Source organism: Cricetulus griseus (genome assembly GCF_003668045.3).
Source record: "Cricetulus griseus strain 17A/GY chromosome 1 unlocalized genomic scaffold, alternate assembly CriGri-PICRH-1.0 chr1_0, whole genome shotgun sequence".
NCBI classification, from domain to species: domain Eukaryota; kingdom Metazoa; phylum Chordata; class Mammalia; order Rodentia; family Cricetidae; genus Cricetulus; species Cricetulus griseus.
In genome coordinates this window covers 52,989,178-53,006,730 of record NW_023276806.1, presented here as the reverse complement: position 1 = coordinate 53,006,730, position 17,553 = coordinate 52,989,178, and the positions used below count along the sequence as shown (strand labels likewise).

General features: G+C 36.9%; 1 protein-coding gene across 2 annotated transcripts in view; it reads left to right on the top strand.

Moving 5' to 3' along the window:
* The window catches only part of Rsbn1 (round spermatid basic protein 1), a 44,265-nt gene that overhangs the window by 20,005 nt on the left and 6,707 nt on the right, over window positions 1-17,553 (top strand). For both annotated transcript variants that reach the window (XM_027393850.2, XM_027393849.2), the window contains exons 3-5: window positions 10,439-10,576; window positions 10,980-11,122; window positions 16,681-16,848. In XM_027393850.2, the coding sequence (XP_027249651.1) occupies window positions 10,439-10,576; window positions 10,980-11,122; window positions 16,681-16,848 (449 nt within the window). The remainder of the gene's footprint in view (window positions 1-10,438; window positions 10,577-10,979; window positions 11,123-16,680; window positions 16,849-17,553) is intronic.

The following is a 17,553-nucleotide window of genomic DNA, read 5'->3' as shown; positions in this document are numbered from 1 at the left end:
GCTTTCACGGCAGCTTCACTTTGTTCTGCTTTTATTCTCTTTACTTAACCTCCTTGCCATACTCCTGACATGTTTCTTCCTCTACCCATTATGCTATAATATACTTAAGAAATGATAGTACTCAGCTTGTTTTTTTGCCTTCATTGAATATGTCATAATTTCAGATTCTTTTGGAGATTCCTATCCATTGAATCTGGAGTCTTGAGATAAGTGCCCCAAATGATTCAATTCCTATAATCAGGGACATTTAAGGGACATTATTTTATATCACATACTATCTACCATATTGTAATTCTTTTCATTTGATACGTAGGTATAATCTAAGAATTTCATACTATAAACTGAGACATAATTGTGTATAACATCTGTATAGTACATTGGGTTGGTAATTATTTGGTACTTTATATCTTTATAAGGTTTTGTGAAGACTTGCAGCTTTGCTTAGGAAAGTCAGCTTATTTGCCTATTGCCTATTTTTCACGACTGTGAAAATTTAATGTTGTTTGTATATGAGGTGTGTGTGTGTGTGTGTGTGTGTGTGTGTGTGTGTGTGTGTGTGTTTGGACATGTGTGTATAGGTCAGTTATCATATGTCTTCTTCAGTCATTCCCCATCTTATTTTTTGAGACAAGATCTCTCACTGACCCTAGGAACTCACTAGTTTAGCTAGCTTGGATAGCCAGGCTAAGGATCATCTGTCTCCTTGCCAGCACTGGGATTACCGGGTTTTGGGGATCTGAAGTTAGGTACCCATTCTTGTATAGCAAGAACTAAGCCATCTCCCCAGTCCCTTTTCCTTTCTCTTAGAGAAGACACTTCCACTTTGTAATAATTGCTTTGCCCATTTGTGTTCTGGATTCTGACCCTCAGCCTGCTTCTTATTTTTATATTCTTTTAAGTCTCATGCTTCCCAGACTGGCCTCCAACTCGTTGAGTAGCTGGAGATGACCTTGAACTTTTTAACCCTCCTGTCTACTTTATGAATGCTGGGACTGAGGCAGTGCTGAGAATTGAGCCTAGGATTTCATGCATGCTAGGCAAGCACTCTGTTAGCTCACCTATTTCTTCAGCCCCTGGTTTTTGTTTGTTTGTTTTGTTTTTTTAGTATACATAATATAAGCTTTGCCATTTTTACCATTTAAAGTTTGTGATTCCGTGGAATTATATTCAGAATGTTATAATCATCATCACTGTCTGTTTCCAGAGATTTTTCCATCATTCCAAACTACCTCTTTGCTTAGGATCTTCAGTAATAATAAGTCATCCCCACTTCTCCAACCTTTGCATCTTCCATTTTATAGGAAAAGGGGATAAGTATTATAAATGAATAACTGCTTTGTATGTGTCCTTTTCCTAGAAGCAATCTTTGTCTTGTATTTGTAGTTTATAATTTTTACTAATCTCATACTTTGCTATGATGTATATTTTGAGAATCTCCTATGAAATTTGGGTTTTTAGTACCAAAATGGCTAGCAACCTTGATCTACTATGGAAGGAGAGGGAGATGTGCTTTTCATGGTATATTTTTAATCTGGTAGATGGCCTAATGTCTATCACCTTAGAAATTTGTTTATATGGTAGTTATCCTGGCTGTCTGACTCATGTCCAGTTTATAATATCATGACGATCACTCTGGTTCTGGGAGCCTGACATTGAGGGTTTGGTAGCCACCTCAGGAAAAGAAAAATAGCTTCTGTTAATCTTTATTTCTTTAGACAGAAGGTCTGCATATGATATACTACCCTAAATAAAAAATAGGTTCAGAAGTTCTGTAGATTCTGGGTAGTCCACTTGCTCCAGATCACATGAGGCAAGAGAGACACAGAGCACTCAGCATAGCATTAACCTTAAAGTAACTTATACAATTTTAATACTACATCACATGCCTTCTTTAGAATCCTAGTTTTGGTTTAACATTTGTATGATAATTATGTTGATGCACAAAACTCTAGTTCATTGGTTGTCAGCCTCTGTATTGAGGGCAGTCTCTTGTTCTTAGCATTTAGTGTTTTATAATGCTTCTGTGTTGTAGTAATTACTGGACTAAATGTCTATTCACATGTCTATCCTGGGATTTCTACTTATATTTTTCTTTTCAAGATTTTACAACTGTTAACGGGATTCAGTGACTCATAAGACCTCACATGTAGGAAGTGTTTGTTCTACTATACTATTTGGTTGGTAGTTCAGATAGATATGGAGTTTTAGATTAGAGATAATTTTCTTCAATTTGTAAAGGTGCTGTTCCAGTGTCTTTCAAATGTTAGTGGACAGTGGTGGTGCACATCTTTAATCCCAGCACTTGGGAGGCAGAGGCAGGCGGATTTCTGTGAGTTTGAGGCCAGCATAGTGTACAAACTGAGTGCCAGGAGAAGGCTCCAAAGCTACAAAGAGAAACCCTGTCTGAAAAAACCAAAGCAAACCAAAAAACCCTTAAATGTTTCTCTTGAGGAATCCAATGTTGTCATCATTTTGGATCCTTTTGGGGCTCTTCTCTTCCTATCATTCTCCCTCTATATTTGAAGCTTTCAACAATTCTTCATTATAAAAATTGAGAATATTAAGGGTATTAGAGATATTTTTTAATTATGAAATGTATCAAGCATATAAAGAAATGTAAATAAGCTAGATTCATGTCATATGACCTAAGAATTGAAAATTCATTAATGCAGTTGATCTCTGTTTCCTCTGCTTTTTTTTTCTTTCTTTCTTTCTTTTTGTTTTGGTTTTTCAGGACAGGGTTTCTCTGTATTGTTTTGGAGCCTGTCCTGGAACTAGCTCTGTAGACCAGGCTGGCCTCAAACTCAGATCTGCCTGCCTCTGCCTCCCGAGTGCTGAGATTAAAGGCGTGCGCCACCAACGCCCAGCTCCCTCTGCCTTTTCTATATGGAAATATATATCCTTCCATCTGAGTACATTTTCTATTATTTGTCTTTTTTCTCCCTCCCTTTCCCTTCCTTATCTCCCCAATCCCATTTACCTCTCCTCTTCTTTCTTTTTGCTTTCTACCCTTTCCCTCTTTTCTGCTGGGGATCAAATACAGACTCTTTGGCACGCTAGGCAAGTGTTCTGCCACTGAGCTACATTTCCAGCATTGATTCTTTGTTAATTTCCTTCCCTCAGCTTTCATTGTTCTTTTCTCTCTCTCTCTCTCTCTCTCTCTCTCTCTCTCTCTCTCTCTCGCTTTTTTTTTTGCTGAAGTTTTTATTGTATATTAGGTCTCCCACGTGATGGTTTAATTTACTTAATTTTTAAAACATTTTTATTACATTGGTTACATGCATATACACATATATGGCATGTATATGTGGAGGTTAAAGGACAATCTAGGAAAGTCAGAAGTTTTTCTTTTATTTATATTTTTCTTTTTGTTCTACTGTAGGTAAATTTTAGCTAAAATGGTTTGAATTTGAGAAGGTTCATTCTTGTTTGCTGTTGCTTTTAAAATAGCTTTCTGTTACTCTATTATGGATGTATTGCCCGCTGTTATTCCTCTGGTGAAATTATTTTAATTATAAATTAATCAAATTTTTCTCTTATGTTTTGTTTGGTTTGTCTTAATGTTCCATTTCTGTTATAGGTTTTCTTCAAAAGTGATGTGGAATTCTGTTCCTATTTAAACATGAGTTACCATAAAACTGGTCAGAAGCCCTGCAGTCACATAAATGGGACTTGCCAGTCTATGACTTAGTAAAGAATCCATAGCATTTTGAGCAAAGCTCCAATTAATCAGTTTTTTTTTTTTTTTTTCTCCTGGGTGTTAATTTCTATAGCTAAGAACCATTACGGTTTTACCAGGGAGTTAGAATATGTTACAGCTCTCTCTTGGGACTCTTGGAGCTGACTGTGGAAGAGAGGTGAAGTGATTTTTCTTTCTAGTCACATCCCTCTGCTTCAGTCTTCGAAGGATGCATGTGATTACCTTTGGTGTCTACTTGGATAATCCATCTCAGTATCCTTATTTAGTAAGGTAACATTCATAGATTCTGAGAATTCAAACCTGCACATATTTGGAGTGTTTACTCAGCTTGTCCCATGCTTCATGTTGTCCAAAACAGAAGACACCATTTTCCTAAAACTTCTCTTCCAGAAGAGAGAATAAGTAATTTTTTTTCTATCTGGTTACAAAGGATACAAGTTGGTCTTAACCCTTGGTACTTTTTCCTGTTTTCTGTCAGATCCAGTCTTGCTCTAAGTCCTGATAGTTTAATCTCCTTGGTTCTTTCTATATATCTTTTTCTCCCAACCTCATCTAAGATTAATTCACCTCCTTTGCTCAGTTTCTTACTTGGGATATTATAGAATCTTGGTTCCTGTTCACTGAACACTTAAAAAAACCCAAAAAGCAAATATGGGAGTTTGAGGCTGTAACTCATGTGGTAGAAGGTGTGCCTAGCATGCACAAAACCCTGGGTTGGATCCCAGCACGGTGTTAACTGCATATGGAGCTACATACTCCTGCAATCCCAGGGCTAGGAGGTGGAGGCAGGAGGACCACAAGTTCAGTGTGATCTTTAACTAACTACACAGTGTGAATTCCAGGCCATCTTGGGTTATATGAGACCCTGCTTTAAAAACTGACGAGCATGATTTGCCATGAAGACACATACTAAAGTTCTAGTTATGTGGGAGGTTGCGGTGGGATCTTGAGCTCTAGAGTTTGAGGTAAGACTTCCAACTCTAAAACAAAGACAAAGGCAAACTGAGAGCTTCCTCTTCCTCCAGACCTACTGGGTTATCAAGTGTTTTTTGTTTTTTTTTTTTTTTTCTTTTTTGGCCAGGGTTTCTCTGTGTAGCTCTGGCTGGCCTGTAATTTACAACCTACTCTGTAGACCAGGCTGGCTGCAAACTCAGAGATTTGCCTGCCTCTGCCTTTCAAGTGCTAAGATTAAAGGCATGCACCACTATGCTTGTCCACACGCACACTCGCACACCCACACCCCTCCCACACACCTACCTACCCTTTGGAGAGAGCAGTTCTTAATAGATTTTTTTTGTCTCTAAATTTTTTCTCACATTTTAGCTTAATGTTACTTTAAGGGGTATTTTATAGACTGGATTGAGATTTCATACTCTATCATAGTATCCCATTTTCTATTCTGAAGACCTCACAGTTTAAGTATTTTAGATTAGTTTATATCTTTCCCCACTACATTATAAGCTTTAAGGAGTCAGGAATAGGTTTGCTGTATCTGTGTTGAGGACAGTCCCTGGCATAAATTTATAGTATATGAATGATTTGGACTTTTTACAATCTTGTTCTTTAAGATGATATAAATCTACTCCATTGTTCTAAAATTCTTAGTCTGTTTTCTGTTGCTATCGTAAGCTAGCAAAGGCAGGGAAAATTATAAAGAGAAAAGGTTTAGTTTTCATTCAGTGTATTAGGGATTCAACAGCATGTCACTGGTATACATCTGGCTCCATTTTGGGTGAGGATGTGACAGAGCGATTCAGAAGAGGCGCCAGCTCACCTTTAACAATCTCTTAGTGACTTTCTATGACTGTGGTACTCTTTCTAAGTGATAATTTCACCATATCCCAGCATCACCATACTAAGACTGAGCTTTTAACACTTTTTGGGAGACAAGCCATGTTATTTGAAGACTGTTGTGTTCTCTTTTAATCTTTTATTAATATTAAAAATGTATTTTTGACTTGTATTTTTCTCACTTGTATTTTTGACTTGTATTTTTCTCACTTGAATGGTTTGCAAGCCACTAATCACCATTATTCTCTTTTGGCTGTAGTGTAGTGGTAGTTTTTTTTTTTTTTTATTAAGTATAGGTTAGGCTATAATATGCCAGTGTCATCTATCCAACCGAAATTACCATAACAAAAAGAATCCCGATATGGTGCCTAGGAAAGGAAGTTTTCTTCTATGACAGTCCAGAGTTTAGCAACACTGTTTCACTTTATCTAGGATCCTAGTTTCTTCTGTCTTTAAGTTTGGGCATTTCTTCCTTATTATATGCTTGGATACATCTGGCTCTATATCACCCAGGTTCTGTTAGCAAAGAAAGAGGAAGTGAAAGACAAGCTGGTTCCTTACTAAAATTGCACTTCTGACTTGTGTCCTATTGGCTATAACTTAGGGTATACTTAGCTGCCAGGAAGCCTAGCTCACTGGCCATATGCCCAGGAAATTCTCACTAAAAAGAAGAAAGAATTCTTAGGAATAATTAGTGGTTTGCTTATTTGGCATCAGATTCACACAGTTGGTACATGTTGACTATGCTTATAAATGCTGTTCATAGCCTGACTTGTGTTACTAATTATTTAAATAACTAACAAAATTGCATTTATTAGAAATTTTAATGTAAGTGACAGTGTTGACCAAAGCTCTTCTCTTTCTCTCTTTCTGTTTGCCAGAGTATAATGGTTGATTTTTCTGTTTCTAGCCTTAGCATATATAAATTCAACGAGTGTTTATGTGAGTCATGCTGTATTACAGATACACTGCAGTGAACGATACAGTTTATATTTAAACACACTGATTTTTCATGTGAGTGCTTTAAATTGGGGTAGGCAAATGCTTTCTTTCCTCCTCCTCCTCTCCTTTTGTTTTTCTTGACAGTTTCTCTGTGTAGCTCTGGATGTCCTGGAACTTACCCTGTAGACCAGGTTAGCCTGGAATTCACAGATCCTCTACCTCTGCCTCCTTAGTGCTGGGACTAAAGGCATGCGATACCACACCCAGCTGGTAAACTTTTTTCTAAGAAGGACTGCATAGTATTTTAGGACCATATTGCTTCTAACCTGGGGTGTAAAACTTTTAATATGAAGGACTACATGGTATCTGCCTGTATCTCAAGTACTTACTACTTAATTCTGCCATTGTGTGTTAGTAGATAAGAATGGGTAGGATGTTTTCCAGTCCACCTTGGCAATCCTGAGTTTGGTCTGTGGGTTGGAGTTTGCCAATATCTGGTCTAAGTTAACAGTGTATGTTTCCCTCCTTATCAACCATTTGTTAACTTCTTTAACTAGTTCTTTAGTAAAGATGTGTTCTGGGTAATTTTTCTTCTTTTCTCAAACCTAATATTCTTGACCATTTTTGAAATGTTATTCTTGTGTTATTGTAGTTGTCTTCTTGCTGCAGCTTAGCTGTTTTCTTTTTTCCTCTTTCTCTGTATATTCCTCCAGTCCCGGCTATTTTTCTAGCTGGGCCTATAAATTTACAGCCCAGCTCTTTGACAGTTTATTTACTTGTCTTTCCTCAACTATTCATTTCCCCCTTTAGTTTTTGGACCTTTGTTTCTCTATATTCTTTCTCTCAAGTCTTACTAACTATAAAATTAAACTTTCTAGGTAATACCATTGGTTTTACCTGAATGTGTATTTGTGTACCATGTGTATGCCTGATGCTTGTAGTGGCCAGAAGTGGGTGTCACATCCCCATTATAGGGAGTTACAGAGAGTTGTAGGCTGCTGTGCAGATGCTAGGAACCAAATATGGGTCCTCTGGAAGAGCAGTTGGTACTCTAAACGACTGATTCATCTCTCCAGACCCTGATTTTTTAAAAATAATTTATTCTTATTATGTACATCAGTGTTTTGCCTGCATGTATGTCTGTGAGGGTGTTAGATCTTGGAGTTACAGACAGTTAACTTCTATGTGGCTGCAGGGAATTGAACCCGGATCTTCTAGAAGAGCAGTCAGTGCTCTTAACCACTGAGCCATCTCTTCAGCTCCAGACTCTGATTTTTAATATCTACCTCTATTTTGTAATTATCTTAAACCTTAAATAATAACATGAGATATGAGTACTTTTACTTTAAAAATATAATTACGTAATTTTCCATTCTCTTTCCTCCCTACAACATGTCACAAGTATCCTCTTTGCCCTCTCTTAAATTCATGGCCTCTATTTCTTTAACTCTCGTTATATACAAATATATATGTATATATATTCCTAAGTGTATACATTCAACCTGTTCAGTTCATATACTATTACTTGTATGTATATGATTTCAGGTTTGACCACTTGGTATTGGTCAACCAATTGGGGGACTCTTCCCTTCAGAAAGACTATTTCTCCTGCTCTCAGTATTTCTTGTTGCCCGTAACCCTCTGGTCTATGGTTTAGGCCCCATGAGATTTTCCCTTTCTGTGTTAGCCTGTCTATTGGGGTTGTCCTTATTCAGATCTTAGTTAGGTAGCCATGTTGGTAATATTCCATAGGTGTAACTTCTCTGACATTTCTAGGATGCATGGTGTTACAGAAAACTTCCTGTTCTTTCCATCCCTTCTTCTGATATGATCCCTGAGACCAAAGTGTAGGAGTTGTGTTGTAGATGTGTAAGTTGGAGCTGAGCACCATACTATCACTTGTTCTATGCATTCTGATTGGTTATGGTTTTCCATAATTTTCTCCATCTGTTGCAAGGAGACATTTCTTTGATGAGAAATGAGACCTATTCTTATCTGTGTGAATAAGGATAAATATTAGAGTGCATTTAGGAATTATGCTGGTTTAGTAAAGTGGTTGTTGTAACTTCTCCAAGATCCATGCATGTACTTGGCTAGGTGTCCAGTAGAGGCATGATTTCCCTCTTGTTTAGCAGGCCTTATATCCAACTAGAGAGTTGTTAGTTACTCCCAAGGTATGTGTGCTACTTTTGCACCCTCAGGGAATTGTGACATACTGGTTATTGTAGTTCATAGGTGTCATAGCTAGGTAGGACTGTTGGTTGCTTCCCTCCTTTGGAATCTTCCATGGAACCTTCTGGTAACATGAAGGAGGCTTTCAGGTAAAGTGTATCTCTTGATTCTCCAGGTCCTATATCTGAAGTACATTGTGTCCAACAATAAGGACATCAACCTCTGGGAGGCAACCAGTGGCAACAATGATACACATAATGTTTTAGGAGTCTCTTGAACATCACTGACCAACATTTGAGTGTCCATAGCCTGACCGAGAGAAGTTGTACCTATAGATCTGACTCTGAGGAACAGTATTAATTTCGAGAATTAGATACAGAATGTAGCAGAGTATGTATAATAAATTTGAATTATAATTTAAGCCACACATAGATAGTATGTTGAGTGAGCAATAGACCAACTCTGCAACAAGAGGAGGGTGACTGGAAGGAAGCTAAAACAACAGATAACTTTAAACATTGTGATTGTCTGTGGGAGGTCATTAGTGATCTGTTTTGGGGAATTGGTATGAGCAGAAGCCAGATTCAGTGACATGAAAAGTGAATTAAAAAGTGAGAACTGATAAAAACAGGAACTAGAAGCAGATATTACTGAAGTAGTTTTCTTATGTGGGAAAGGTATATCTGGGTACATTTGGTGGCAAGTTGTAGGATTCTCAATTACAATCTGGTGTAAGGGGCGAGAGATTTGTTGGCTCCTGATTGGAAACTTTCAGAGGTAAAACTAACTGATGGTTTGAATGTTTCAGGCTTGGGGCTTTTTAGGCAGCTGGTACAAGGATTAGAATAGGACAGGAGTGAGGGTAGACCTTCAGCTTTAAGCTAGATCTGAAAGAAACTTCAAGCCAGAGGGGGGGCTGGGACTCAGAAACAAACATAGTTTAGCAAAGTGATGCCAGGGCCTACTTTAGTGTAAGTAGAGGGATGAAACTGGGAAGGTTGTGGTTGTTCCAGAGCCTTTCTCTAGGTATGCTAACTTACAGTTTTCCAAAGACATTAAACATTACAGTGTCCAAAATCTAGTACTTGAATTTTATAGCACATTTACTTACTTGATGATGGCTATGCCACTAAGCAAGAATCTAGTAATATTAACTTTGGGCAGTTATTTGAAGACAGCATTAGTGTTCACAAAATTGTGAGCCTGATAAGATGTAAGGTTCTGAAAATAAACTTGGTTATACTTAGGTTCTCTTCTTCTGTCTTTACTCCATGTTCCCTTTGGCTTTTCTTTCTTTTCTCTTTTCAAACAGGAAGAGGTGATTTGTTTTTATTCACATCTCATCAATTGACCTAGATACTTAAAATTTTGAGCTGTTAGTAAATTGGGTGCTGGTAATATCTGGTGTTTGAATTAGTGTGGTAACTTGGATATCTTTTCTTAAGTGAAAATTAAGCTAAGGAATATACAATGGACATGAAGGATTAATGTGGCTATGGTATTTTTTCCCCCTTTTGCCCTGCCAGTTTTCCTGCTTATTCTGTCTTTTCTCTTCAAAATAAAGTGGTTTCCAAAATGAAACAGTTATTATTAGTGCAGTCTGTCTTAATATCTTCCTTGGAGGTGTTGGACTTGTAGCTGACCTTCACACTGAAATATTTGTGTTTGTGGCTGACATCACAGTATGATTGGGTGACTGCAATGGTTAACTTTGTCCAAAACTGACCACTGAATTCTTAGTACGAATATGGAATACTAATACTGGGAGCAAGACTCAGTTCTCTTTCTTCATAGTGCATTTCAATCCTTTTTCCCTTTCTTTTTCATTTATAGGTCAACAGGACATACTGCTGCGGTACCTACCGAGCAGGTCCTATGCGGCAGATAAGTCTTGTTGGAGCAGTTGATGAAGAAGTTGGTGATTATTTCCCAGAGTTCCTTGATATGTTAGAAGAATCACCATTTCTGAAAGTGAGTGTTTATTTAGACTATTAATGTTCTGGTCATTATTTCAGTATACACTTTTTTGTTTGTTTTTCCAGATAGGGTTTCTCTGTGGCTTTGGAGGCTGTCCTGGAACTAGCTCTTGTAGACCAGGCTGGTCTCAAACTCACAGAGATACGCCTGCCTCTGCCTTTCGAGTGCTGGGACTAAAGTATTAAATATCTTGCTAACTATAATTAAACTTTATGCAATAGTTGGTGAAGAAATGTTTAGAAAAGTATTGGTATTATTTTTTATATGTTATTCTGTATATGCAGCTCTTATTTATTCATATACACATGAGAAGTGGTTTTTAGTACCTTTATTTGGATGGGAATAATCTGTAAGTAGTTTAAAATTTTAAATTGTGACTCATTTCTTTGGTTTCTAGATGACTTTGCCCTGGGGTACACTTTCCAGCCTCCAACTACAGTGTAGGTCTCAGAGTGATGATGGGCCTATAATGTGGGTGAGACCAGGAGAACAAATGATCCCTACAGCAGATATGCCAAAGTCACCCTTCAAAAGACGACGGTAAACATTAATTTTTCTCAAATAAGCAAAACAATTCTTTTTAGTAGGTGGCTTATTAAAATGATTGTCAACTGAGCATGGTTTGGAAACTTGTCTAGATTTTTGAAGAATTCCTTTCGGTAAAATTTCAAATAGTCAGTTTCCTAGTTCAGATAACCTGTTACATGGTCATCGGTATCCTGAAATATTAATTGATTTTTCTTAAAACTTGTATCCTAATTGCCTGTAGGATAAAAGAGAACATTCTTAGTGTGCTCTGTACAAATCTTTGATAATACAGGACCTTTGTATTTGCTTTCATTCTCTCCTACTTGAATTAAATTCAGTTTCCAAACCATTGCCTTCCATCTCTCTTTGCTCTTGCTTTGTTCTTTTTATTTGGAATTCCACCCCTTCTCTCACCTTTCTCTTTGCCTAGCAGGTTTATTAAAGCTTCAGAACTTACCTTGAATGTCACCTTTGTGAAACTTAGGACAAGTTAATCTGGCCTTACAACATGGTTCCTTGATGATCATTTTACTATTTTTGTTTCTTAATAAATTTCACCTCCTTGCGGTTGGGGACTGTTTTATCTCTGTCGTCAAGATGCATTGTAGGAAACCATGGCTTGCTGAGTGAAACGTACTGTTGTGCTGTTGTATAAAGCTGTGATACATCATGTGCTAAGATATTTCTCTTTCATACATATAAAACAAATGTAGATTTACTTTAGTATTTTAGGAAATACCATTCAGTGAGACTGAAAATAATTTACATCTGCTTGGGCTATAGAAATATCAGTTTAAAATTAGGCTGCAAGTGGTGGCATACACCTTTAATCCCAGAACTCTAGAGAACTCCAGAGGCAGAGGCAGATGGATCTCTGTGGGTTTGAGTTACCCTCATTTACAAAATGAGTTCCATATTACTGGGGGTACATATTGAGATCTTGTCTCAAATAATTAAAGAAAACAGTTAAGAGCTCAAAAATGAGTTTTAATGGATTAGTCTTTAATTTAAAACTCATAGGAGAATACTACTGAATCATAAAATAACTTTAGACACTTAAAATGAGCTATGAAATTTGGGGGTGTAGCTCAGTTGGTAGAGCACTTGCCCAACATGCAGGAGACTCTTGATTTCACCCCTAGTACTGCATAAATGAGATAGATTTGTAGTCCTCTTATCTAGGTGTGGTGGAGGCAGGAGAATCAGAAGTTCAAGGACATCTCTAACTACATAGTGAGTTTCAGTCCAGTCTGGGATACATGAGACCTGCCTCACAAACACAGTGTATTAAGGTAGTATGTAAAACCCAGCAATTAACCAAAATTTTTGCATAGTACTAGATCACAGCAATTTCTACATATTATGGTGATGGATCTGAAGATCTAAATTCTTTCATACTATATGCATTTTGCTGTATATTTACAAAAAGAGATGAATGTTTGATTATTATAAATGTTTTTAAAAAGGAGAAAAAGACTAAAATTATGGTAGACATGCTATGCTAAATGGGTATTTCTTTTTCTCACGTACTTTCTGAGTAATTAGCTGAAACCCATTTTTACTTGTTCCTTCCAGTTCTGTCAACTGTATTCACACATTACTGAAGTTAGTTTATTCTGCTTTAAACCATCATTAGATTTTTTAATGCTTTATCAATAGGTACATTCTAAAATTGGATAGATAGCAATGACATTTATATTTACTTAAGATTCAGGTGGTAGGCTAAAAATTCATATTCTAGGTCCTGATGTTATCACTCACAGAATATATAGATTTTTTCCCTTATGTCACATTTTAGTTTTATATTTGGATTGTGCTTTTTTAAAATTCTGTTTTCACTAAAGTTTATCATTATCCCTTTTGAGGCAGGATATATACTTCAGTGTATTTTTGCATAATTTCCAGCTTTAATTGCTTAGGAAAGTTTACTTTCTTCTGGAACTATAATGACTTTCTTATTTATCTGTGTGACTTCCTTATTATGACCCATCCTACAAGTATTATGAAATCTTTTCTTTTTTTTCTCTTTATGTATGTTTATGTGTATGATATTTGTGCATGTTTGTGTATGGGTGTGTGCACCTACCTGTGCATGAGCATTGACCAAAGGAGGATGTTTAATGCCCTGATGTATTACTCTCCACTTTATTGCTTTAAGACAGGGTCTGTCAGTGAACAAGGTGTTAGGTTAGTGGCCAGTAAGTTCCAGTGATCCTCCTTTCTCCACCCTCATAGCACAGGGGTTACAAATGTAATGTGCTATGCCTGGCTTTTTATGTGAATGCTGAGATCAGAGCTCGGTTGTTTATACTTGCATAGCAAGCGCTCTTACCACAGAGTCGTATTTCTAGACTGCCCCTTCCCTAAAATCAGGAACTCTTTCTAGAGTTTCTATAATACTATCGGTTAGGTTTTTTTTTTTTTTTTTTTTTTTTAATGGACTCATAGTAATTATATGTATTATGAGATCCAGTGTGGTAGTTTGACATATATCTCAATGTATATAATGGTCAAATCAGAGTAATTAGCATTTCTATCCCCTCAAACACTTCTCATTTCTTAATGCTGAAAATCTTTCCACTCTTCTAGTTACTTTGAAACATAATTAAGTTTTATAACTCACTTTACTGCACTATAGAAGTCTTCTAGAATGTTCTCATTGAACTTACTCATGTAATCCAACTGTAAAATTATTATCTAATTCTATAGTTTCCATTTTCCAATCTCTTTATCCCCTCTCTTAGCTAACCTTCCCTACCTCTAGTGACTACTGTTTCTCTGTTTTATAAGATAAGCTTTAAGCTTCCTTGTATATACCATTTATATCTTCAGCACCTTTGGAGATAGGTCTGTGTTCTGCTCAGTGTGGAAGGCTCATTTAGCTATAAACCTAAAACTTCCCAGCTAATGCCACCAACCAGTGGCCATTGTCTTCCTAGGTTTATTTCCTTTACTTAGCACATTTTCAAGAATCATTCTAAGAAATGGAGGATATGCTGAGTTAGTATATTCTGCATTTTTCTTTATCTGTTATTAATTAATTGATAATTTAGTTGCAGTATGGAGATTTCATTTTCCAACTATTGTTATCACTGGATAGGCACTTTTAAGGATTCTTGTCTGTTTCTATTTCTGGAAGTTTTAACACACTTAATTTCCTTTGTTCAGCATGTGTCTCCTCTACTCCCTTTTTTCCTTCTCTTCCTCCCTGCCCTTCTTTACCCCCTCCCTCCCTCCTTCCTGAATCCTCCCATTCCTGTTAGCTGAAGAATAGCACTCCCTGATTTAAATGCTCTTTCTTTTCTTTTTTAAATTATATACTTTTAATATCATACATCCAACTTTAAAATATATATTTTATGTGCATTGGTGTTTTGCCAAGATTCATTCTGTATGAGGGTGTCATCCTATGGAACTGGAGCTACAGACAATTGTGAACATGTGGATGTTGGGAATTGAACCCAGATCTAGAAGAGCAATCAATGCTCTTAACCACTGAGCCACCTCTCTAGCCTCTAAGTGCTTTTCCTGTTACTGATCTCTTTGGTTTTATTTGGAAACATTTATTTGACTTTTTTTTTCTAACATTTGTATTTTTAAGTGTCATTATTGTGAATTTTGGTTGTTGTCAGTCTGCTATCTGTAGATAATTGGTTATTCTTTGGTGACCCATTCATACTTTGAATACATCTTTGTAGTTAGTGAAGATTCTATATTTCAATCAGTCTGGCAATAGATAGGTTTCACATTAGAGTGAGTAGGCATAGAAGTGGATAAAAAAAATAGGATGTCCAGTTATCTAGAGAATTTGGTTATTCAGATGGCAAAGTCAGTGTATTTAGAAAAGAAGGTGCAGTCTCTCTCTCTCTCTCTCTCTCTCTCTCTCTCTCTCTCTCTCTCTCTCTCTCTCGCTAAAACTATGAGGATGGTAATGGCTATAAACAAGAATTTTGACTCAGGGTGATTAATGAAACAATAAAAAAATTACCCTATATATCAAGAATTCTGGAAAGGTTAGTTCTGGGCACCATGTGGTCAGTAGCTAACTAAATATTAAGCCTCTACAATCTAGATCACTTCCATTCTCTACTCAATCATTCTTTTTTGCCTAGACTTTTGTGCTCATATTGGCTTTATGTTTGTTAGATAGTTTTAGAAGTTCTAGGCATCATACTTGAATCTGACTATATTTAATAGAAGAAACTCTTTCTTATGCTTCTTTTTTATGAGCTAGGAAATTTCCCAAAGGAGTCCTGAGCAATTTCTTGTCATACTGTCAAATGGAGTCCACATTGTAGCAGGCATTGGTTTATCTCTCTTTTTAAACTAGTTTTGAATTTCATAGGACTCATCTAGCTCTACCTCTGGAGCTTATAGATGAGATCACTCAGGGAATGATCAGATGCCTGCTGAAAAATCAGGGACTGTGAAGAAAACCGAGAGAAGAATGCAGAACTGAGTGGCGGCCATTCTCTATTCCGTTGGGTTAAACGCCTAACATTCCCCTGCAAGGGATACTGAGTCTGGCAGAGTTTCACCTTTATCTTAGCTACTTAGAGACACCAGGACCAAGGCAGCTTACAAAAGGAAGCATTTAATCTGGCTTGCTTCCAGTTTCAGAGGGTGAGTTCATGATTATCATGGAGAGGAGGTTTGCACTTACAGGCTAAGCATTTACATCCTGATCTGCAAGTTGGAGGCAGAGAGAGAGAGAGACTGTCCTGGAATGGGCTTTTGAAAACCCCAGTGACACATTTCCTCCAACAAAGCTACAGGTTCTAATCCTTTCCAAAATGATTTCACCAACTAAGGACCAAGCATTCAAATGTATGAGCCTATGGGGTCATTCTCATTCAACCACTACAGTCATTAGCCTCCCGTTCTCAGTTTTACTTAATTTTTGTTCCTTATCATTACTGTGCCTGCCTTCTTTGACTCCAGTTTCTTCAAGGTCCATTGTCTTTTTGTCTGCTGACTCCTTATTGACTATTCTAGCCCTTTGACATTCTTTGTTAAGACATTGTTTTCCATCCACCATGCAAAATTTGTTTTGTTGGTATTGTTAATTCACTAATTCATTTCCTTTACTGTTATCCTTAGATCATTATATTTAGAAATGTTTGAACACATAAAAAGCAGAATATAATAAACTCTCATCTTGTTTTTTAATCAATAGCTATCAGCTCATGCCTCTTTCATGTTTATTTCTATCCATTCTCCCATTTTTCTTCCTCCTGTCCATATTAGTTCCATTTAATGTGGAAGGAGACCGAATATAACTCCTGGTAGAGTGTTTTGAGAGTTGTAAATAGGGTGACTGAGCTGAAGATAAAAAGCTTATAGCTTTAAACCTATATATTGTCCTTGTCTAGAGAATTTTCATGTATTCAGATTCTTCATTTGAGCCTAAAAAGGTATAGTCTACAGGAAAAGAGAGGAAATCATATAATCATTGTACTCATCTCAAACCTCATGCCTAGTATTGTTGCAGACCTTTTTACCTTACTGCTGTTAATTTTGCTGTTTATTTCCTTGTACTTTTCTTTGTTTCACAACCAAATCAATTATAGATCAATGAATGAAATTAAAAATCTCCAGTACCTACCTCGGACAAGTGAACCCCGAGAAGTTCTCTTTGAAGACAGGACAAGAGCTCATGCTGATCATGTAGGTCAGGGGTTTGACTGGCAGAGTACGGCTGCTGTTGGGGTTTTGAAGGCTGTACAATTTGGTGAATGGTAAGTTAAAGGAACCAAACTACAGGGCTGGATAATGTCTGAGAAAATGTGGGTTCTGTTTAAAAAGTTAGAGACCAATTTTTAAATTGTGGGTGAAATCTGTATAACATAGCTTATCATCTAAACAGTGCTCTACAAGTTTTTAATCTTGCAAAACTGAAACTTGATGTCTCACAGCTGCTTTCACCTCATCCGTACATCATGAGAGCCACCACTATGCATTCTCTTATATTTCTGCTGTCTCATAGAGATGGAAGCATACTTCCTCCACCCTTTCCTTTAAAAAAAGTAATCCTAGTGGGTCAGTGAGATGGTTTAGTGGATTACAGGTGTTTGCTGTTAGGCCTGACCACCTTGGGACTCTGACCTACACACACACTGGTGTACACACATGTGCATGCATGTACACAATAATTAATGCAATCTAAGACTAATCATAGTGACAGAAAGGAATTTTTTATTACACTTATTATTTTGTGAGTGTGAGTGTGAGGTGTGTCTACAGCAGTTGTGTAGCAGTTGGACAACTTGTAGGAGCTGTTTCTCTTCACCTGGGTCCTAGGGATTGAATTTAGGTAGTCAGGCTTGGTAGTAGGCACTGTTAACTCACTAAGGCATCTTGGCAGTTCGAAATTTTTTTTTTTAATCAGCCATTTCTATTATAACAATGTCCCTCAGAGTTTACCCATGTTGTAGCAAGTATCA